The sequence below is a fragment of the Schistosoma haematobium genome, chromosome 1 (assembly GCF_000699445.3).
Source record: "Schistosoma haematobium chromosome 1, whole genome shotgun sequence".
In the NCBI taxonomy this organism is placed as follows: Eukaryota; Metazoa; Platyhelminthes; class Trematoda; order Strigeidida; family Schistosomatidae; genus Schistosoma; species Schistosoma haematobium.
In genome coordinates, this window is record NC_067196.1 from 82127417 (window position 1) to 82150829 (window position 23413).

Below are 23413 nucleotides of genomic sequence, written 5' to 3' on the forward strand. Positions count from 1 at the left end.
GATGAATGCAATCAAGTATACTGATGATTAAACGGCCATAATACAACGCAGAATACTGCACAAAAATATGTTGTTCAATATATCAAGGTTGGGATTTCATTATATCAGTCCATAAGAAGAAATCTATATCATGTTCAGATGAGAGTATGTTGCAATATTCTGATCTGAGGATTTTATCAAATATATGTATTTAAAAACATACAAAGCCCAACTGGTCAATAGAATGTGACCATTTTATTTATTTTCAAAAATCCTACTTCCGCATTATTTATTTAAATCTGCATCAAGCAGATGAGAAATCAACGTCGTCAGTTTACAGTAAAATGCATGAAGAGCCTTTCACATTTATTTCTGTGTAAGATTGTTAAGGGAATGTTTTTATTTGTGTATATTATTTTTAAATGCACTAACAAAGTATGAACAATCAGAGATAGTCAAAGAAAACGCACAAACAAAAAATACCTGCAAATTATATATGGTAACTGACAAAGTACACTGATCACGAAAATAATGGTATGTTGTAATCAACAAAACCAATAGGAATAGTCAAACCAGACATAAAACCGACAATTAACTATTCAGGATATATGTTTACTGCGAAAACATAATAAATTTACCCACTTATAAGTCCTAAATGCGAAAATAGCATGCAAATAAACATTAAAATAACGGTGTCAGGAACACATAAACATATAGTCAGTTAAACAGAAAACAGTTAGCATCAAAATTGTATTAGAATTTTTTTAAAAATGCCATCTCCATATTCATGAGTGTCAGTTAGCAATAGTTAAAGCCAATAGGCAAGCGACAAGTAATAGACACACCAATTTTAATAAATGACAATGATGCATATATAGATATAGATATATATGAAGACTAATTAAACAGAAAAGGGAAGAATGACAGTATGAATAAATTGAAATAATAAATTGACGTTGAAGATTGATGTGTGGTTCAGCTTCAATATGCGATTATGTAATTTAGTTGAATGCATAGTGCGACTGCGTTGATTGTTGTACCACAGGAATCACCATGTGAAGAATATGATAATAAATTTTGATGACAAATGCTGTGTTCGTTTGTTATGTTGAACGGATAGTCTGATGGGGGAAACAATGAACAATTAGAGCATGGATATTTTTAACTTGTATAGTTTGCTATGATATTTGGCCATGAATTTATAATAAATGTTTTGAGAATTATGTATATCAAATGTCAAATTAAAATATTGTTATTACAATGTAATATGAACACCTTCATGTAACATATTAGCAATATGCTTACTGACATAACACTCCACATAACCCGAAAACTATTTCAAACCATATTCCACGAGTAAACAGAATAGTCAGAAAAACCCGGTAAAAATATGACCAAGTAGAACTCTACAGAAACCGAAAGATGTTATTTATGTTTCAAAAAACTAGTAGCAAAGGATTACGAAAATAATGAAGTTAATAGAAGGCAAATAAATAAAGTGCAAGGAAAACAAGAGAATGATTGATTCTTGGTTCAATCAAAAAATAAGAACTAATCAAATGAATTCGGTCGAACGATATTAGTGTTTTTAAAGATGAACATTAGGGTACCATAACTACGAATAAAATTTAAACAACAATCTCATTGAAACCTAGCTAACTGAACTACACATTGGAGATAATGTGAATTCTGCTGTCACAAAAGTTTTATTGAAGAAACTTCAAATATTCAGAAATCCTATGTTGTTATATCCACTTGAATTAAAAACAAAAATAAACTGTAGAACGACACATAGGTGAAAGCTAATCAAAGAATGTTACTTATATAGGATAACATGAACAGTTCACTTCTGTTTAGCCAAAAGAAAATGATTTAAACTATTACTACGAAATAACTGTGAACGAAAATTCACTGAAAAGTCCATTTTAACTAAAACCCACGAACTGTTACGTCATAATACAAGAATTCATAAAATTCGGCTAACCTGACTCGACAATCCATTAAATTAATTAGTATCTGACTGCGAAAAATTGACTCGATTACAAATTTTTAATTTAGTAGATAAGATGAATAAACATATGTAATCACTTGATATTTAGTAGAAAGCGTTGTGACCCTAACGCATGTTTTTTTTATATGCGGGTTTAGCATAAATGTATTCACATGCATTGGCGAGATCCGTTATTTGTATTTAACATTTATACAGGAAATGGAGTTTTTAATTAGTAGAAGTAATGTACAGAACGTGTGTCGTGTACTGTATGGATTAAAAAGGTCAGTATCAATAAAGAAATTGTGAAACTCAAAAGATATTCATTCATGAACAAAAGTTGTTAGGCATACAGATGAACAGAAGTGCTATTCGATGACATTTTTGAGTCGAACAATGTACACATAATCATGAACGCAAATAAATACGTAGAAAATGGCCAACAGTCCAGAGACAAGATGCATCGATGAGTAAATAGCACAAACCAAACTCTTCTATAAACAATACGGCCTAATTATAAGATATTTACCAAACACGATAGCGTGGTGACACGAATGAACAAAGTGACCAACTGAATAGTGAAACAGTTTTAATGAATACAACGCAGAAAGTCGTGTCAAAAAGCCACTTCGGGTTGTCACTTTTCGCAACAAAAAAAGGAGAATAAATTGTGTCTTGTTATCGAGGAACATGATTTCCCACTCCCTGAAATAATCGAGTTGTTCGGAACTAAATGATCATGAAACCACTTTGGCACATGTTTCATCATCCTTGACTGGTGCTGTCCGATTGCTCTTCTGCATGTATGAATTCACACACATACGATTCGAAAATACAATAAGATTCAACGGATCTGAAATATAGACACGATTGAAGAGGATATAAAATGGATGGCTGAAAAAATGACATCAAACAGATGTTCTTCAAAGTTTATAAAGAAGAATCAAACAGCATGATTTTGAGGCAGAGACTGAAAGCGACCATCGAAAAAAAGATACAGTGTCGCAAAATTGATTATAAATGAGTAGACCAATCAAATGATTTCAGATAGGCCTCAACACAGTTTAAACAACATTACACCTCATGCAATAACCAATGAACATGTGTGTGAACACATACATAGAGAGGAATAATTAATGATGAAATTGTTTCATGATCAATTAGTGTCCCAAACCTCGATAAACGCAGGAGTAAAATCATGCTCCTCGTAGCAAAACAATTAAAACAGGTTATAAGATTGACATTAAAACAGCTTTTAAATCTATGTGTAGGAATTATCAAGGGTGCACTGCTGAACAGATGGAAGTATTGAGTATTAAAAAGTGCGAACCTCGTTTATGTGTCCAAAAACATTTTTTAAACCTGGATTATTTCTTGGCAACTGTTATCCCATTGTAAAAACCTAGGGTAGCGTGACAACTTATATATTTCATATTACACTTTTTTCCCTGTAATTCCAGTTATCCCCTTATATTCATTGAGCATTTATTTAGCAGAAAAACGAATGTTTCGCTCGCACATTCATCAAAAGATAGTTAATTATAAGGAAAAATCAAAGCTATTGAAGTGCCAATATTGTTGTATGGAAAAGCTATAGATTAGGTCAGACGTACCATTTCAAGGCCAGTCAATAAGGGAGAAATGTTCACTGGTTCACGCTTTTAGTAGAGAACCTGACTTGATTTTCAAGGAGATATATCTACATGAATGAATTTGTGCATGTACTTCAAGTGGGTAAGGCAATAAAAGCTTTTGATTCGTACGAAAGTAGCTGTTTAAACCAGATTACATTAGGCATTTAAATTGGTATCAGACTAGAATGAACACCAAGTACAACAAAGAATAATAAGTGTTTGAAGGAACTGGAAGACTACAAAAGGGCTAACAACTAACAGTCAGCCAAACAACGTAGGACCAGGCACATATATGCATCGGTCCAAGTTGCCACACCTCATTAATACAAGATGAGCACCAGATCCATAGAAGTAGTTACTTCAATGATAGTAATATATAAAAAGAAAGATTGCGTAGGATATAATACAGGAAGAAAGAATTAGTTTGTAGCAAGAAAGGTATGAAGTAATTTTAATCTCACGGTTTAAGGGAAGACAAAGAGTATATACACCTAGGCAAACTGTGATCGATTCTGAGCCATTTCACCAAGACTCTACAACCATTGGTTACGATAGTCACGCGGACCCCAACCAAGTGGTCTGCATCTACCAACATGACTAAGACTAGAAGTTAGTGACTTCAAGCACTGATGCCACGTTTTGGTTTGACCACCCCTAACTTCCTTCCAACCGCCTCAACACTAATCACCATTGCCCGTCGTCGTAATTGATGTTCAGGCATACATAACACGTGGCTCAACAATCTCAGTCGATGTAGATTCACAACCTCATCAACTGATTTAACATCATCCCCTAATACCCTGAGTCTAACCCCACTATTACTTACCCGGTGATCCCAGCAGATGCGAGCAATATTTCTAAGATATCTGTGATCAAATACTAGTAAATTGCGAATATCTTCTACTCTTAATGGCCACGTTTCGCAGCCGTAAAGTAAAAACAGAACGAACTGCTGCACAGTACACCCGTCCGCTAATCGATTGACGGATATCTCGCTTTAGCCATAGGTGGTGACTAAGTTGGCAAAAACCAAACGAGCTTTCTGAATCTGTGTAGAGATCTCGTCAGACACCAACCCATTAGGGTTGATCAGACTTCCGAGATAAGTGAAGTTGTCGACGCGTTCGACTACTTCACTCCCTATCTTTAGTTCAGGTGTTGACGCAGACTAGTTCTGAAGCAGCAATTTGCTCTTAGAAAGGGAGAAATGCATTCCAAACATCGTGGCATTGTTGCTCAATGCTATCAAAACACTCTGCATCTTATCAGCGTCTTCACCAAACAGAACTGTCATCTGGATATTCTAAGTCGATAAGTGGACCTTCGGGAAGGAGATCAATTCGTGAAAATGCAGTCGACGAGAACGTCATTTTCAGTAGTATATCTATGATGAAATTAAACAGAAATGGAAATAGTGGACAACCTTGACGGACACCATTTTAGGTTGCAAAATCAGATGACAGTTCGCCATAAGCTGTGACTGGACTAGTAGTGTTCGAGTAAAGAGCCTTCACATGGTTTATGTACTTTTGAGGTACACCTTTCAATGACAGACACTGCTGCATAACCTTCTGGTGTACAAAGTCAAATGCTGCTTTTAAGTAAAAAAAGAAACTATCATTGTCTACTATGAAAATCAAGTAGACTAAATATACTATGTGTTTGATTGACGACTCTAAAATGATCCACGGACAAACAGTTTTCATGTCGCATCATCCATAAATTAACTTGGATGAAAAAATTATGATGGCGAGCAGCTTTGGGAGGAAGGTCTCAAAAAGAGGTAGGATTGTGTTTGAAGCTTCTTGAAACAAAATATCTGAAATTATTAGCAAAGAAACGCCGATACTTAAGTTTATGTAGGAATACTTGAGACCTTGTGTAATTTATAGAGCTCAGAAAAATGGATCGCTACAAAAGATACATGATCAAAATGCACTTCCAAAAACAAATGCATAGTGTAAAAAGACGATGTGAAGGGTAATTTTTTAATTACAGTAGAAAATTAACTAAACAGTCAAACCAAACATTTTAAATAAATAAAAGTATAATGAGCCGCGTTAGTAGATGTTACGAAGGAAATAATAACATGATTTTAAGAGTATATTAGACCTGTATTATATACGCAGGGAAAGTGGTGAGATAAATGACACAACAAACAAAAAGAAATGGATAAAAAAAACCATTAACTTTAAAAAATTCAAACAAGTACTAACTAACCTATCCATTAACTATTCATACTCGCTAGAGTCTACGGATGCTGCTGACTTTCCAATATTTGATGAGCCAATCTTCTTTGAACCTGAAAATGCTCGATCATTGACAGGAGAACTTGAAAATGACAGTTTAAGAAGAAATGGATAACGACCTTCGGTGTTTGGAATAGCTTGGTGGTTGCACAAAGCAAGGGCAGTAACGGCTTCATCTTTTGTTCCCCATTCTACAAGGCCTGAAGAGGATCTATCACTAATCCTTGGGAAAGGTGCAATTTGGCTATATACAGTTTGGACAAAATAAGGAATTATCCGAAAAGAACAGAAGTTAAGAAATTAAATTAACTACAGATACATATTTTACTGACTGACAGATATATTATATAAGAAGTATATGTTCTTCATAGGGAAATCAAACAAGATACAGTCCGGCGAAACAGTAAGTCAGTTCACTGAACTACCACCCAAAACCTTACAGAACGATAAGCACATATTTTAAGTGAATGGGAAGCTATTTCAATAGTTTAATCTTTAACAGAAACAGATAACACAACGGGTGAGATATCTATTGTCGTCGCGAAATAATACTTAAGCGCCTTATTATTTTAATGAATAAGAATAAACAACCAAATACACTTTAATATCCTAAATAATTATCATACTGGTACCAATCAAATTGATGATGATAGTGCTGAACCTAATCTTGCAAACATTATTTCCTACAAGAGTATCATAGCGAATAATTATGCTCCACAACTGAAGATACCCTTAGTTTACAATGACTATCGAATTTACTACCGACAAAACATTTTCACGCCCAGGCGGTGGTAAACACAACATTCACGTGCAGTGAATTTTGCATGGCACAAATAATGGACGGAAAATATTATTATCAATGCTATGTTTCGACTGCTTGAATTTCTCTGTGAAATTGAAAAGCAGTGTGATGAGTATAACCGACTGATTAGATTTTGTTGTCTTAAGGCGTTATACAAAAACACTTTATTACCACTTATGACTATCATATTGAAAAAATGTTAGTCATGCAATTAGATGACCATGGGATAAAAGCAAGAAGCAGTGGTATGGTGTTTACAAATATCGAAAGCGAACATTGAGAAACAGCACTACATACCGAGGTGGTGAAGCACCACATTCAACAATCAACTTGCGCAGTTCCTCTGGGGTATAACTCGGAGGACAATTCCAGTAATGCAGAGTATGTGATGGTGGATAAATCCTATTCTTACTCGCCTTGTCTGGATTTATATATCTATTTTCACGACACCCTGAATAGTCTTTGAAAGATGGGGTACCATCTGGTAATTCAAAAGGTTTCGGTACGTCCAGGATAAGTTGTTGTTTGCTAGGACGAATCTAGAATTTAAAAGTAAATTGAGAACACTGAGTTTTCCGCTACACAAAAAATCAAACCAAGTACATTCAACTGACTACAATAGCTAACCACAAAAAATGACAGATATCATTCCGTTTAGTTTTTATTTAAGTGTTCTGTTGAAATGTCCCAAAAAAATTCATATTTCTAGGACCCTAAATGTAACTATCAGCACGGCAAAAAGTACACCTACATTTAATTCCATTTATAACACAAACTCCGAAAACGAAGCAGAAGGTCAAGTAATTCAGAATGAGTAGATGATACCGAGGAAAATAAAAAGCGGGAAACCACATAATTAAGAAATAAATGAGAAAAAGTAGTATTCTATAAAGAAGCAGTTCGAATGGAAGTGTAAGAGTGATAGATCTTTACTTTTATAATGGGAGCTTACTCATGTGAAAAGGTAAGAAACTATAGCGGGATTGTTACAATGTCTTTATCCTGAACCATTTTTGATGACAGCTCATGCTATCGGGTTGCATGATATTTGAAGCCTTAACTAAATGGTTGTGATTAACTTGGACGCCAGTCTTACCTTACATCCCACATTTCATAAACTGGGCTTTCTGTTCCTCCCAACTTCTAATTTCGGAAAATAATGTGCGATTTGAGAGCTCTTTAAAATGACACCAGTAAGACAAGCTTAAGCTAGAGAAGCCGATATGTTGATATACGGTAAACTGAAATATCATTTGTGAGCAAACTGTCAGACCTCGAGATTACTTGGATAGTGTCAGCATCGTATGTGAGCGATCCTTTGGGTGCAACAAGGACTAGATACGAAAAATCATCAAACATCATCAAAACAGAGTCCAAGTTTTACATCCACAGGGCAGAAGTGCATTTTTTGATACATATACCCTACCTATAACAACTAGAATAACATTGCAACGGAGCCAAAGATGGACTAAGTCAACATAAGTTTCTGCTTTGACTATGCCTAGGTTGATTTCATCAGCCAAGCCAGGACCAGCACACGGCTATCAAGATAAATGAACTTGTCGCCTATCTCCAATGGACAAACATAAGGAGTAAAGATCCAGGCTCCTTTCAGTTTTATAAGCGTAGTTAGTATTTCGAAGGTGTAAAGTATATATCCTATTATGGAATAATGATTGTAAATGATTAAGCACGGTTTAGACAGCCTACGTGTCATTTGTATAAGCGAGATCAAAAAACATTCCTTACGACAATATATGTACATCTGTCACATACTGTTTTCATAATACCATCAACTATTAGACTGGATCACTGTTTAATTTCATCTGCGACTAATTGTAGCATAATACTTGAAGGGTGTGAATATAAATTTTTCAGCCCTCAAGGGAGAAATACAACTCTACATAATAATATCAACGGAAATTTTATAAGAAGGCAGAACACAGCAAAGAAGTTTATCGCTTCAATTCTAAGAACTATATTAGTAAGAAAGTAATGCCAGAAGTAAATAAATAGTCTGGCCTTGATTGTTGGTAGTCCGATAACTTAGGAATGCCTTATTATATTGGTGAGTGACATTTATGTTTGAAATGAGCTTTCCGCGCTTCAGATGCAAAATGTTTTATGTAACATTGTGAAAAATTATTTGTAGTATATTTGACAGTTTAATGAGCCTCCGAGTTTAGTAATGTAAAGCTCAAGTAAAAACGAAAGCAGTTGAGAAAAAAATAGAACATAGTAGAGTTCAAATGTATTTGATAATGATTACTGGGTTATCAACGTAGACGTTTTCGATCAAGTGAAGAATAATTAACTTGTTGAATGATAACTGTGTCGGTGTATATTCCTCACTGCTGTTCTGAAACTGTTAGAATTGGATATTGAGTAGTATGTGTTTTCATTTGCATGATGAACAGACATCCTGTTAAATATGTATTACAGGGATGAACAGAGGAATAGAAGATTGACTGTGGAGACGAAATACTTCGAACCATATTCCTTTTGAATCGTGAAGGGGTATATTTTCGACCCCTGTTAATTGATTAGCCGTGTAAGTGTTACGAAGCGACTAATACGTAAGATCGCGGATGTCGGATGAATGAAACTCAAATGAGATGAATATTAGTGTATTTTCGCGAGACTAGTTCTAAATTTAGTTTTCTGACATATAGTGCAATCAGAATGCATATTGATTCTAGTTATCGAGAGCTAGTTGGGAGCAATGAATATATAACTCAGTTATATGTGTGAACATATAGATGAGTTGAGCGTCAGTTATCAATAGGTTAGGTGGAGCGTCGCATATGCCTAACTGACCAAAATTGATCATAAGGAGAGTAGCATTTAAGTGCGTTGACCTGTCTACCTCTCTTAAAAGCCTCATCAACCCTGGTGAGTTGGTACCTGACGAAATCTCGGCACAGATTCGAAATCTGACCTAGATTTGTCAACTTGCGCTAACATTTGCGTCTATTTAGAAGACTGTTTACGTACTGTGAAACAAAAGAGCAATATTATCAGAACACTAGACAAAGATAAAGAATCGGTTGATGGGATTGTAGATCCTAATGTTACTAAAACCTAACCCCACTAGCCAACCCGTGTGATGTTGTTTGGTATGAGAGTAAGTTATAAAACTAAAGGCGATTAAGTAAAGATAAGAAACCAATCCATGAAATCAATGAATAATGAAGCGGGTCATGCTACTTGGTGTAGACTGCCCAGGTGGGGTCAGTGCGATAGAAATGATCAATTGTCGGACAGTGAGAACGATGGCTCATAATCGGTAACAGTAGCGTAGATCCTGAATTTAAAAAACTACTTTCTACTTTGCTTCAGGCAAATTAGATCCTTTTTTGGAAACCTATCAGTGGTCAATTGTTTTTACTATCATTGATAATAATCACTGCTGTGTGATATAATGACGACTTGGGTCGATGCACATATGTGAAGGATTCATTTGGTCAAACTGACCGAATATATGGTAACAATATGGTGACAGCACGTAGGACTAACTAAAGCTAAGACGTTATTAGTCACTAGTATTTAAAAACTAGTGACCTATCAGCGAAACAACAAAATGAATTTAAGATAGAAAGAACCATACCGACAATGCATTTCCCATCAATGGGACTTCTGACAGGTTAGTAATGACACGATCAACACTAACGTTATCGCCCATTTGCGCCATAGCTGATCCTTCTTTAGTCCTCAAAAACTTAATACGAACAACATTACCATAGAGACAAAGAAGGTTGAACAAGCTAAAACAAAACGAAAGCGTGATAATTAAAAACTCAATAGAATTGACCAATTACCAAAAGTTGGAAGGATTAATAGTTTTAGCAAATTTGGTCTAGTGGAAAACAAGTAGTCCATCCTACAATTTAAAACTCATTCATAGTAAATTACAAGAAAATTGACGAGACCATTTCCAGTGGAACTATAGTAAGCACTACTTTAAACAGCTAGTCACGGAGAGTCCACCTAGGGGAGTTGGAAAACCCTTATTCCAAACTAATGGTGCACATGGGCTCCAGTATCCTGCGGGAACAAATGGCGTATGAACCAATTGTTGGTCATCGGCTACCATGAGACGGAATTTCCTCAAGTTGCTCCACTGCCTTGTGGGTCGGACCTTTAGGTCAGATGCTCTAGGTGTGGCCCCCTAAGAAGACCACCTGCTTCGGTCTGGGCACCCGGGCAGAATCAAAGCACTCACACAAATCAAATGAGATTTGTGCTGAGCATATGTTTCTGGTGCCCCCTTGTACCAGTATTTATGTGTTCAAATAAAATAATAAAAAATAAAAGATGGTCTAAGGATATACTGAAACTAGTATTATCTGACTTTGTGTATTAGAATAAATAACCCATTCGCTTACAAGTATTCCTTAAATCTGATCCGGAACTACCAATTACATCGAGGTCACCACCTTGTGGCACCTCGTAAACTCTGTAATTTAGTCTATTTCCAACATACACACCTTCAATCAATTCCCTATATATGGTACAATTTTTCACGTCAATAAAACGCAGAATCGAAGGTCTGTGTTTGAGACATATTTCAGGGATTCATGTGAGCACATGGAATGGAGACCAATCAACTCAATTTCGTGCATCAGCTAATACAATCCAAATAGATAAGGGTAAGCTGGTAGATATACAACGAAGAGTAAGAAACATGCTAGGACAGAACATCTAGGTGCAAGTGTATAATTAATAAGTACACGAATAAAAGGACTCACAAGTCTGGTTTTACTGTTTAAATAGACTGGTGAGTAACCTAATTCGCTACACACGTAAGGTCTTTACCAGGGCCTAAAACAACACGACATGTCGGGTTTGTGTAAAATATTTGTGTAACTAACAGCTACAGTCTTAATACTACCTGATATTATACATTTCCTAAATAAGTGTACCTGCCAGATAAAGTAGTTAATGCCTACCCAAATGGTAAGAAAGTTGTATACCCACTAATCATACCCGAGTAAACCAATAAAGAAATAAGTTCGAATTATGAGTATGGAAAGCCACGTTGACTGAGCAAGGCCAAACTGATTATCAGGCTTTTTAAGCTTGATAAAGTCTTGAGAATGAAACTTACCGATCGCAGTTCATATGATCCATATCCATGTTATATACCATTATGACAGCAGTTGCAGCCCTAGCATAAGGTTGACCATTCAATCCATCGAGACCACGCCTCGATACATGGTAATTTAAAGCCAACTGATCCAAGAACGAAGCAGGTGGGACACTAAGCCCGACAGCATTTTGCTTTATGAAACCATCATGATAGCCAAAGTTACCACCATTAACAGACCTTGAGCTTTCGTGTCGAGCACGTGAACGTTCAAAACGTCCTAAGACAATAGTAAGCGAAGACTCTTCTTACCTAATAGAGAAATATCTCCACGCCCATCAGCTTCATTAAGTGAGGTAGACAGTAATAATGGATTTTCAAAATCCCATGAATCTTGATCATTACGAGTGACAGTCAAGCGTGTAGGACGAGCAAACTCGACTTTCAGTGTACAGCAGCCAGAATATATGTCGGCCCCATTAAGATGCCGCTTAGCAGTCCGGGCCTCTTCCGTATTTTTAAACTCCACCATAGCCTTTGAACAAGTAAAATGTCAAACTACAAGTACCTGTATTCGTGTTTTACGGAGAATGACAATGCGTAAAACGCGTCCATGTTTGGCTGTGATTTGATGGATGACATCGACTGTGATAGGATATTGAGCATTATAAACCGTTAACATAAGTACACGGCTTTCGGGAGGCAATTCGGAGTGCTGGTTATCATTTTCTAGAGGTCGGTGGACCACACGTTTGGATGTACTATAGTTAACCTTCAATCGGTGGTTAGCAAACATCACGGCATTCTCTGAACATCTTATACTTATTTAATTTGTATATTACTGAAGATTACCTTGCAACAGCTCTTTCTGCTGAGTTAATGTCATCAAATTCAATTAGTGCTTGACCTTTATGTGGAATCATTGCAATATCCCTAATAGAGCCAAACTGTTCAAAAACTCTAATTAAGTCCAGCTCGAGAGTATGTTCTGGCAACTCCCGTATATGAATAACTGGAGATGGCTCCAAATCCTCCCAATCCTCTGGCCTGTTCCTTTTACGGTTCGCCATCAAATGTCGAGTTTGAAATCCGCGCATTAACCGCTAGTTCGAAATAACAAAAGTACCATGGCTTTACATAAACCTGAATAATACTTGAGAGTGATGTAATGCTAAAGGCTTTTTCGAATTTTTAGAGGTTGAAAGATGTAATACTTTTTCAACTGTCAGAGATTTATGTTTATCGGCATTAGCTGTCGGGATGTCTTTGTTTCGCAGTGACAGAAAACCAGGAATTGGGGGTGGAGTAGCCTTATACCTACATTCTTGCCTGGAAGTACATCAAGTGTACAACCAACAGTTAATCACTATTGATGAAACACGTATGGTGCTCAGTAAGACTGTCTACCACCTCGAGATGTCTAGTTTGAGTCGTCAACAGGAAGCCGACTGGTGACATCGAGTACGACAATCTCATGTGGGAAGGGTTATCCCGCTTTACTCATCTCGGACTCATTCATATCCTGATTCTAGGGGACTTCAATCTTCCTGAAGTCAATTTCTCAGTACATACGTGGAAATACTACTGAAGCTCGGTTCATCAACTTCATTGAGGATCTGAGATTAGTTGAGAATGTGAAGTCGGCAACTCGTTGGAGAAACAGTCAGATACCGTCGCGTTTAAACCGGGTATTTACAATCAAAGAATTCCTAATTGACAACCTCTCAATCCTTGCTCATCTAGGGGAAAGCGATCATACTGTTATAGCCTTCAGTTATGCCAGCAAAACTGAGCTAAAACATCCCACCATCAAAAGGGGCTGGAATTTTAAACGGTTGAATGTGTTATCTTTACAGGACTATCTACAACAGGGGGATTGGGATGTTCACCCTTACCTTGGTGTGGATGCTCTTTGGAATTCCTTACTGCACACGCTCTTATGTGCTACAAATCAGTTAATTTTCAGACGGTCCCCAAAAGCAACAAGCAACCTACAGTCATCAGGAACCTCACTCTTCGTTTACTATGTCGCAAAAGACATTGCTGGGCAAAGTAAAAACGAACTGATAACAACGGTGCGTACAGACAATACAAATGTATAAGGAACATATGCACAAAGTCAATAAAAGAAGATAGGCTTTAGTGACAGATAAAGCTTATGGATAAATTAGTCTCCAACCGGAAAAGCCTATTCCGTTATGCAGCCTCTCTTTAAGAAGAAAAAAGATGAAGCATCTCAAGTACTAGGTCGTAATGGGCTGACTATAATAACAGTGACGCCGCTAAACTTCAGGCTGAATAGTACTCTCGGACATTTCAACCGACCCATATTATCTACATTGATGGAAGCTTCATCTGCAACTGCACAGGACTTTCTGATGTGAACCTGAGAGCTGACTTGGTGTTCCGAAAACTGCAGCATCTAAGAAAAGACACTTCTCCTGGCCCGGAAATGGTTTATTCTCCTATATTGAGGGATGCAGCTTCAATCCAGGCAACACCGCTTAGCGTGATGTTCTCATACTCACTCAGCCGAAGCATATTACCGGAAATTTGGAGCTGGCTCACATCACACCGATTTTCAAAGGAGGTCGACACAGCGACCAACCTACCGACAGGTGGCTCTTCTCTCTATACCTCTCTATGAAGTCCCTGATTTACAACGGTATACATGACCATTTCTTATCCTTAAACTACTTTTTATCCCAATGGCATGGTTTCAGTAAGGGTCGCTTTTGTATAACCAACGTGCTGACTGCGGTGGGCAGGTGGACAACCATCCTTGATTAACGTCATATACCTCGAATTCTCAAAAGTATTTGATAGGGTCAGCCATATGTGTCTTATCAATAAACTCAAACGCCTGGGTATCAAATCATCTCTTATTGATTGGTTCAATTCATATCTTAAAAATTAAGATTTTAAGGTCAGGGTTAACTTCACTTTCTCTCAGGCTATGGAATGTCCTAGTGGGGTCCTCCAGGTTTCAGCGCTACGATCTCTTTTTTTCCTGATTTATATAAACGGTCTTCCACAACAAGCATCGTCAGACTTATTACTCTTTGCTGATGATGTGAAACTTTGGAGCGAGAGATATGCAACCAAGACGATATACAGACACTCCAGGAGGATCTGACTCGACTTCGAAGTTGGGCAGACGATAACGGACTTACCTTTGACACTTCAAAGTGTAAAATAGTCCATCTCCGACACGTCACAGACTACATTTACAACTTAGAGAAGTCCTCTCTAGAAGTATCCTAAGTTGAAAAATATTTAGGAGTACTGATACCCTACAATTTGAAGTCTTACGTTAACTGTAACAAAAATGCCTTTCGAGCAAACCTCGCACTGGTAACATTGGAGCGCATTTTCGCCAGTTTGATGGGAGAACTTTCCATATATTCTTCAACAGTTTTATTCGTCCCCAACGGAGTTCGAAAACATAGTATTTCCTCTCACCCAAAAGGATAAGGACACCGGAGCGTATCCAATGGCGAACCACGAAATCAATTGGGGGAATCAATTCAAACTTTTACCCATTAGGGTACAGGCGTCTTAGAAGTGACATCTTAATTGCTTACAACATCCTTAACACTCCGGCATATCACCTTAAACACCCACTTAAGTTTAGCTCCAACAAAAATCTAAGTGGCAACACCTAGAAACTGGAGATAGAACACAGCACAACGAATTGTGGACACCACTTCTACTCCTTAAGAGTTGTCAAAAGATGTAATTCGCTGCCGTTTGAGCCAGTCCAAGCGATTTTTCTGGAGTCCTTTAAGAGGAAACTTGACCTATTCTTATGGAATAAGGTTAGTATCTCATCAGAATTTACTAATTTTTTTCTTCTCTTATGGTTAATATATCTAGTTTACTGCCTAGAGATATTAGTGATCCACCATTATTAAAAAACAAAACCCATTAGGCGAAAGCCACTTCTATTCCGTCCACAACCATTTAAACCACTCAATCTCCATGCTATGTATTTTATTCATTACAAATAAACATATCAAAACAACAATTTGCAACTTCTGCAATCGGTACTGCATCTTTGTATATTAACTATGAATCTTTTTACGATCTCTTAACCAACATACCATACACAGATAAACTGTATGTAGGCATATATGACATCTTGTTCAACCACCTCATTTTTTATAGGTGTTCAATCAGTTTATTTACTACAGAAACTTTAAACCTTACACTTCATTCGTTTTTCACCACTTCCTCAATGTTATTTGTTCATGTGGTAGGATTCTTGATTCTAGAGTGTAATATATAAGTAGTCATTTATATTTCTTCGACCATTTTTTCATCTGACTACACCATATCGAATTAGTTCACAACGTCTTAGGATAATAGTATAGTTTTTTTTCTCGCTTCAAATAGTTTCTGGACAAAAAGTACGTAGAATTAGAAAATGAATATGCTGCGAGAGAAAAGCTTCCAAAGCCTTCAAATTGGTACGTTCCTAATATATGCCTTTATGAATTAACTATTTATGTCTAGTGGGAATCATATCATTATCTACCTATATTTTCAATATCAGAAGACTAATTAACTTAGTTACTTCTGATATGGTACATGATACCCAACATTCAGATTTCTAGTCTTACATGTCAAACAGGCACTAATCGTCTAAATATCTCTCCTATTTACAAATTAGTCAAAGGAAAAAAAGGTTTTTCTTTCTAGTTAGTTCCTGGTCATAGCTCTTCACAAATATATTGGTTTACGGTTAAGTATGAAATCCATATCAAATAAATGGTGAGAATTCATACCATCTCAATATGAATGAATAATGCTACTTGTAAAACTGATAATGGATAAGTAATAAAGATTGTGCCAAAAATTAGATAATCAGCTTATAAAGGCAAGGTACACAAGAATAAAACCAGGAAATAAAATTGAATCGGCATTGAAAAGATTAAAAATCTTTCTTGAGAAATGTAAAAGTGACTAAGTAGAAGGCTAAGGTAAATTAAGGAGCCATAAAAGCGTCTCCTGTATGCAGAAGATAAGGTTTGTTCATGTGTATTTCTATGGCTTCTGTTGTATGTAGGAGTCTTAGTTTTGAGTTCAGTAGAACTCTGTTGATAACTTTAAAAGTTGAAATACTGACATGACGGCTAGTATCGGCGAAACGCAGTAGATTATGGCTTCTTATTGTTTTCTATTATCCTTTGATCCACCATAATGAGTGATCAGAAATACAATGATGAATTCATCCGGCTGTACGACCTATATCACATAAAAAACAACAGAATTAAGCATATATAAAAACCGATTTAGTTATTTGCTCGTTACTAATTTTACAAGTAACACGATAGATTCATATTCAGTTGGTAAATTTTAAACTTACTCATTTTCTATTCTTGGGTAATTTGTTGTAATGATTAGCCAATTATGTGGTTTCACAAACTTTATGTCGAGTCTGTTGATCAATCAAGTAATGACTATGCTGAAAAACACAGTAGATTTGGACCCTACGATTCTTAAGTTTCTTCATGAGTGCAGGCAGTTTTCATTACTTAACACCAATAAGATTAAAATGCTGACCTGTAGCTGCTACTGAGTTAAACGATGGCTAAGTATGTTGACCACTTGTTATTACAACAATTCATCATAAAATATAAAACCTACTTCTGCATTTATATCTTTTATATGGGTGAATTTCGCTACTAAAGACATTAAGTTTATGGTATATTAACGTGCATGTTAACATTTTCAGCAATTATTAGTCAGTTTGACTCAGTCAGTCAGTCACAACGTTGGTTTGGCTATAATGGATTGTTCCTGTTTTGATTATGGGATGTGGCGTTTCTATAAAACCAAGTTGGCAATACTGAAGTTGGATGTAGTTACTAGGTAAAGATTATAAACCGTTCGACGGTGTTGTGAACTTTCATTCACTGAGGTTTCAGAAATGTAGAAGAACATTGGCTACCACGACGCGTAATAGTGACTAAAATAGTTATAGTTTGACAGGCTAAATGAAACCAAATTAACCATTGACTATTTTACAGAACCGCAACCTATGACTACATACCGTGGTTGACACTAGATGAATTCGTTTGCACTGGCAAGTTTCCGTTCATTCTTCATCTTTCTCCAGTTCCTGCGTTTTAACATTATTTCACGGTATTTGTCTTTCAATTTCATTTTTAAAGACTAAATTCTATATGTTTAGCTTTTACTATCGCTGATAATACTATTATTATTTCGAACCGTATGACTTTCATAGTGGTAGTTGTGTGCATCCTATTTTCATGTGACAAATTGTACCGATCCACGTTTGTACAAGATAACATATTGTTGATAACATTGGAAAAAATCTATTATTTATATTTTGCTAGGGGAGGATATATTCTGTCTCCGAAATCAATTGAGTTTTGGCAAGGTCAAACAAACAGACTGCATGATCGTATTAGATTTCGTCGTTGTGATCAAATTCCAGAAATAAATGGATCTGACCTAGTACATGTTGGAGAAAATGGTTGGGTATACGAACGACTAGCTCCATAGAAGTTTGCTGTTTTTATGCATGAATTTTTCTATATGAGAAGTTTAGTTTCCTGCCACTTCTTGTAACAGTCATACATATATTCAATGAAATATTTGTTGTTTGAAATTTTTCAAATGACAAGTACAATTGCTTTCTCTGAGGTTTATGAACTACTAATGTCTTGGAGGATGTTAATTTCCCAAAGACAATTTGCTAATAAAAAATTAAATGAAGGATCTTGTACGAATATAATTGTGAGTTTTGTAATAATTCAGTGTAATTTCCGTTAATTTGACTTCTGGTCTGTGGACCTCGTTGAATCACGAACAGTCACTTCACTAGAGATCGTACAAAGCAACTACCTTACAAAATCTAAGTAAACGCTAAGTATACCAACAGTGCAGCTATCGCGACCATGGCAACAAAACAATTTATAAAAAGATCTAAAATAAAATTGAGGCGTACAAAAGGCACCAGCTGCCTTAACACTTTCTGGTGTAGAATCTGATTTGGCACCAAAGCATAAAGGTACACAAAGCTGGGTTAATTCGGCTCTAAGAAACGCCACAATAATCGATCGCTGGTGGCTTCTAGCGCCAACCAAAGTCGCGTAGAAGTTAGTTTCATCTAAATCACAGACAAGATTGTAAATCAGTTTATTGCAGACACCTAGTGGAGGCTAGTGTGATACTGCAACAACTCGGGTTGGTTGGTTGTTTGATGTTTGGCTGCATGCATCTTAATAATGTCAAAAAATCATGGCTCAAAGATTCATTCACTTCCTTATTTTGCATAGGTATTATCTCGCTTTATTATTTCACGTTGAATGTTGAAAAAAATTGTATGCTTGAAGAAGATAACCTCGCTTTCCAACTGTTATTTTCCACGACGTAAATAAAGACCCATTCACTACTAGTCTGCTTACTTCTATCGATACAGCAAGTGATACCCACTGATAAGTAAATATCACCCATAACGTTGAATATACAACAAAGTCCTGATCCAAAATCCTGATTGGTCTCACATAAGTTAGCACGGTAGATGTCAGCTAACACTCAATCTCAAGAACGACATTACGTTTTGATAAACCTTCATCACAACCGAAATTCTAAACCTAGTAATAAATAAACACCTTTTTCGATCTCAAAACCCTCTTATAAACTTCAAATGGCGTAGACTTGTCTTACTAAAATATCGAAAGTAGGGACATCTGAACATTTATCAATCAAGACACAAAATAGCGCTAATGAACATGTTGGGTTGTTCAACGAATCTCTTATTAATTACCACCTTCGTATCAAACTAAAAATCGGTGTTATAATATAGTAAACTCCACTTCAAAAGAATGATCCTTTGATTTTGTATATCCCAGATGTCTCAACTCTGGACAGCTTACTATCGCCAATGGTGAATTTATGATGATAGATTTAGACATTATACGCCTTTCAAAAGTCTCTGTCCATCACTGTTGTACATAGTTCTTAAGGAAACCTCTTTAGACTGTGTGGAAAGTGCAGAGCTTTCAACAACCTTGTCTCACTAGACAGATATTTCTTACCATGTAGTGTTGGCTCTCAACCACAGTATCCTTGAGACCGAACACATGACAACTGAAAAAATTTACATTCAACATTTAACACTGAGAGAAAGTCTAAAAGGATGTGAACGCGTGGACACCCAATAGGATTGGCTCGACCATGCAGGCGTAGTCACTGTGCGTGACTTCTTACCTTTCACAATGAACGTATTGATCTATCCCTAGTCCAAATATTTTCGTAAGAGTTCCTTAAAAACATATTTCTCCTTGTTACGATAAGACGAGCCACATTGGAAATGATGTGATTTCTACGTAATCTAATCCTGGTAAACCTACAATTCGCCGATTCGGTCTATCTTTCTGGCAGCAAGGATAAACGCATCTGATACTATTACGGGAAAACTGGAAACTTTTGGCTGATTAAAACCTTTATATTAAGTACTATTGGTTTCAATGCGTTTTTGGATGTATTCGTTTTACTCAACTTCTGGACTTGTTTGTTTATATCATTAATTTTGAACGTTTTGGTTTCTTTGGTTTGGTATTTGGGCGTTTTTGCTCCTGGAACCTACAAAATTGGAGGTTTGTTTTGTAATTATTATAACTATTGTTGTTAGAACGACATTTGGGTCGACTATTTGTAAATTGCGAATAAACTTTGATATATAAATTGGGGTTTGGTTCAATTGTTAATTTGGGTTCGTACATTGAAAATAGATTGATATACCGTACTTCAATAACGGGAACGAGCAAACCTTGGACGTAACAATACCGAAGTGGACATTATTCTGACAACAACCCATTTTTCAAAATTTTATCTCATCTGGGCACACTACCGCATCCTAATACAATGTGATGCAATTCAAAAATCCAATTGCCACTACACAGTGAGTACATGGATTCACCACCATCACTGTTGGGTTGAGAATTGTCGTTTCTATTTTCAATTGGCACACAATATATCACTTGTATACACATGCCCAAATCACTAAGAACTTTTCTCTTTCTCTTTGTCTTGATACCTTTAGTCATGGCATCACGTTTCTTTCCACCCTACTCCTTTATGGCATACGTACCTGTCATATACATACACCAATCAAGGTTTCACAACATTTACCGGTTCATCAGTATCTCTGCTGAAGTTGTCTTATAACTCGTATTATCACCGATTAAATACATCATACCAAAAGTATGTTTATTGTCATGGACGCTGCAATAAACAGCGCCCCCGAATACCCTGGTATGGTCAAGGGTGAGAAGAGTCAGATCTCTGTCTCTCGATATTACAGACACTGCCAGAAAAGTCCTTCTCACTATACACTCGCGGCAGGGTGTTGTTTACGAAATTCAAAGGACGAAAAGCGAATGTCCGGCGTTTTAACCGGGTTGGTGATGGGTACGATTGATTCACCTAAAGGAGTTGGAAAACTCTTATTTCAAACTAATGGTGCACATGGGCTCCAGAACCCTGGGGGAACAAATGGCGTATGGATCTACCGTTGGTCACTAGCTACCATGGGACTGCATCTCCTATCGTTGTTACACTGCCTTGCGGGTCAGATATTTAGGTCGAAGGCTCCGGGTGTGGCCCCCTGAGTAAACCACCTGCTTCGTTCCGGGCAGTATCGCAGCCTGCACACAAACCAAATGACTTGTGTGGCGCATATGTATTCGATGCGGTTTTGTTCTAATATTTGTGTTTAAATAAATAAAGAAAGAAAATGCTAACCAGTAACTCTGTCTTTAGACTTTCCAGGGTAATTTATCAAACAAATCCTGCAGTTACCACAGGCTCAAACACCTGGATAAAGACGGAGAGTTCGGGATGTGGTTAGCAACTGTACCTCGTAGAAAATGACTACTAACAAAACGCGAACTGAAAAAACTCTCTTGAACCATTTACACACAACCCTGAGGGTTGATGAACCTTCATTTAGATGAATTATGACGCCTTATGGTGAAAGCCGAGGTTCTTCGGGAGTCACGAGGTCGATGTCTACTCTAATAACCAGAACAACTATCACTATTGGTATATAAAATATCAAGACAATTTGAATGACCATGAAAACCAGTCAGATAGCTGTAGAAATCGAGAGATACGACTAAACGGTTCTCAGAATTCGTGAAATCCAATGGATCCAAGCTGAAAAGCAAGAAGCGGATTCCGGAAAGTTGCTGCTGTGCTTTGGTCACAAAGAAAATGCTCCACACGCTCAGGGAATTCTACTGATGCCGTCCAAAGAAGCACGTAAAGGACATATTGGATAAAAACTTATATGTGAAGACTTCAAGATGGTTCTCGACATTAGCTTCCAAGCCCTGCAGGATCTATTGAAAGAAGAAGCAAGTGTGATGGTGGGCACTTGAAAGGGGATCAAAGAAGCACTAACTCCAACTTGTCGGGCGGTTCCGGATCGTAACAGACACCATCATAAGGAATGAATCTCTGTCGAAACACTGGATATGGTTCGGGAAAAAAAGAACAAGAAGTCAACAAATAACAACAGCTGAACAAGAACAGAAAAAGTCAAGAAAGTCTAGGTATTGACTGAATACACAGAAGAAAGCAAGAAGGTGAAGTAGAGTATTAGAGCCGACAAGCAGAAATACGTAGAAGAGCTAGCAATGACAGTGGAAAAGGTTTCGAAGGAAAATCTAAAAAAACTTTGTGACACAACAAAGAAACTGGTAGGGAACTATTGCAAATCGGGGATATCAGTCATGAGCAAAAGGTTTTGACTTTAAGCCAGGCTAGTTATCGCGTAATTTATTCACTGGTCCAAATACGACTTAGTCAATCTTAGCACTGTGCCAGACCAAAGACGTTCGACTGGTATGAGCGGCCTAGTGTCCTTTATTGTCCTTTGTTCGCTTAGCACGTCTAATTGAGTCCAGAACTACAATAACAGCTTCCACTATGAGAATCATTTGTTTCAAACATATTTGGTTAATATATCAGAAAAGCAAACCGCATTACCCCATAAAATAAGAAATACCATTTAAACAAGATCAAGCTAAATGTGGCTATGAACATGGGAGACGGTAATTAACAGACTGAACATAACTTAAGAACAGTAAATCGCATAATAATAATCTTTAAGTCAAAATGAAGCTTATAATAAAAGGAGCATAGAAATACATAATCTAGTCACTGAGCAGTTATACAAAAGGAATATATACATAATTTCAGTCCATTAATCGTTCCCAGAATTTACCCGTAATTTAATCTTCACCAGGTACAACAGAGAAATCAAGCCAATCGCTAAAATTCAAGAACAAAGGGACAGATGGCAGAATACTTCGAGAAACTCTTGAATGGATGAACCCCACCGAACCCACCCAACTTCGAAGCAGCACACAGAGACTTTCCTATAAGTGTCACTCCACTAACGATCGAAAAAATCGGGATAGTCATCAAACAAATGAAGAGTGAGAAAATAGAAAGACCTGATAGACGCGCTAGAGTCAAGCATAGAAGTAACTGCAAACATGCTTCACACTCTACTAAGGAAGATTTCGGGGGAAAAACAAGTGCAGTGGGCTGGATTCTGTAAGGGGCGGTCGTGTTAAAACCAAATCGCCATATCACAGATCATTGTTGAACAGTCATTTGAGTGGAACTCGT

At 36.8% G+C, this 23413-nt stretch overlaps 1 protein-coding gene across 1 annotated transcript; it reads right to left on the reverse strand.

Annotated features, from left to right (window-relative positions):
• Positions 1 to 356: 356 nt before the first annotated feature.
• Positions 357 to 12840, reverse strand: MS3_00002265 (uncharacterized protein). The gene is made up of 7 exons (XM_051209837.1): positions 12593 to 12840; positions 12053 to 12555; positions 11762 to 12020; positions 10262 to 10418; positions 6952 to 7193; positions 5824 to 6096; positions 357 to 2822 (listed from the first exon to the last, which is right to left on the reverse strand). The coding sequence occupies exons 2-6, from the start codon at positions 12270 to 12272 to the stop codon at positions 5835 to 5837; spliced, it is 1140 nt and encodes a 379-aa protein (XP_051075307.1). The 5' UTR covers positions 12273 to 12555; positions 12593 to 12840; the 3' UTR covers positions 357 to 2822; positions 5824 to 5834.
• Positions 12841 to 23413: the final 10573 nt, after the last annotated feature.

Coding starts and splice junctions, on each gene's coding strand:
- MS3_00002265 (XM_051209837.1), bottom strand. CDS start 12,272: ATGGTGGAGTTTAAAAATACGGAAGAGGCCCGGACTGCTAAGCGGCAT. Junction 7,194..10,261: donor TGATGGGAAATGCATTGTCG/GTATGGTTCTTT, acceptor TTTAAATTCTAG/ATTCGTCCTAGCAAACAACA. Junction 6,097..6,951: donor TGTGGTGCTTCACCACCTCG/GTATGTAGTGCT, acceptor AACTGTATATAG/CCAAATTGCACCTTTCCCAA.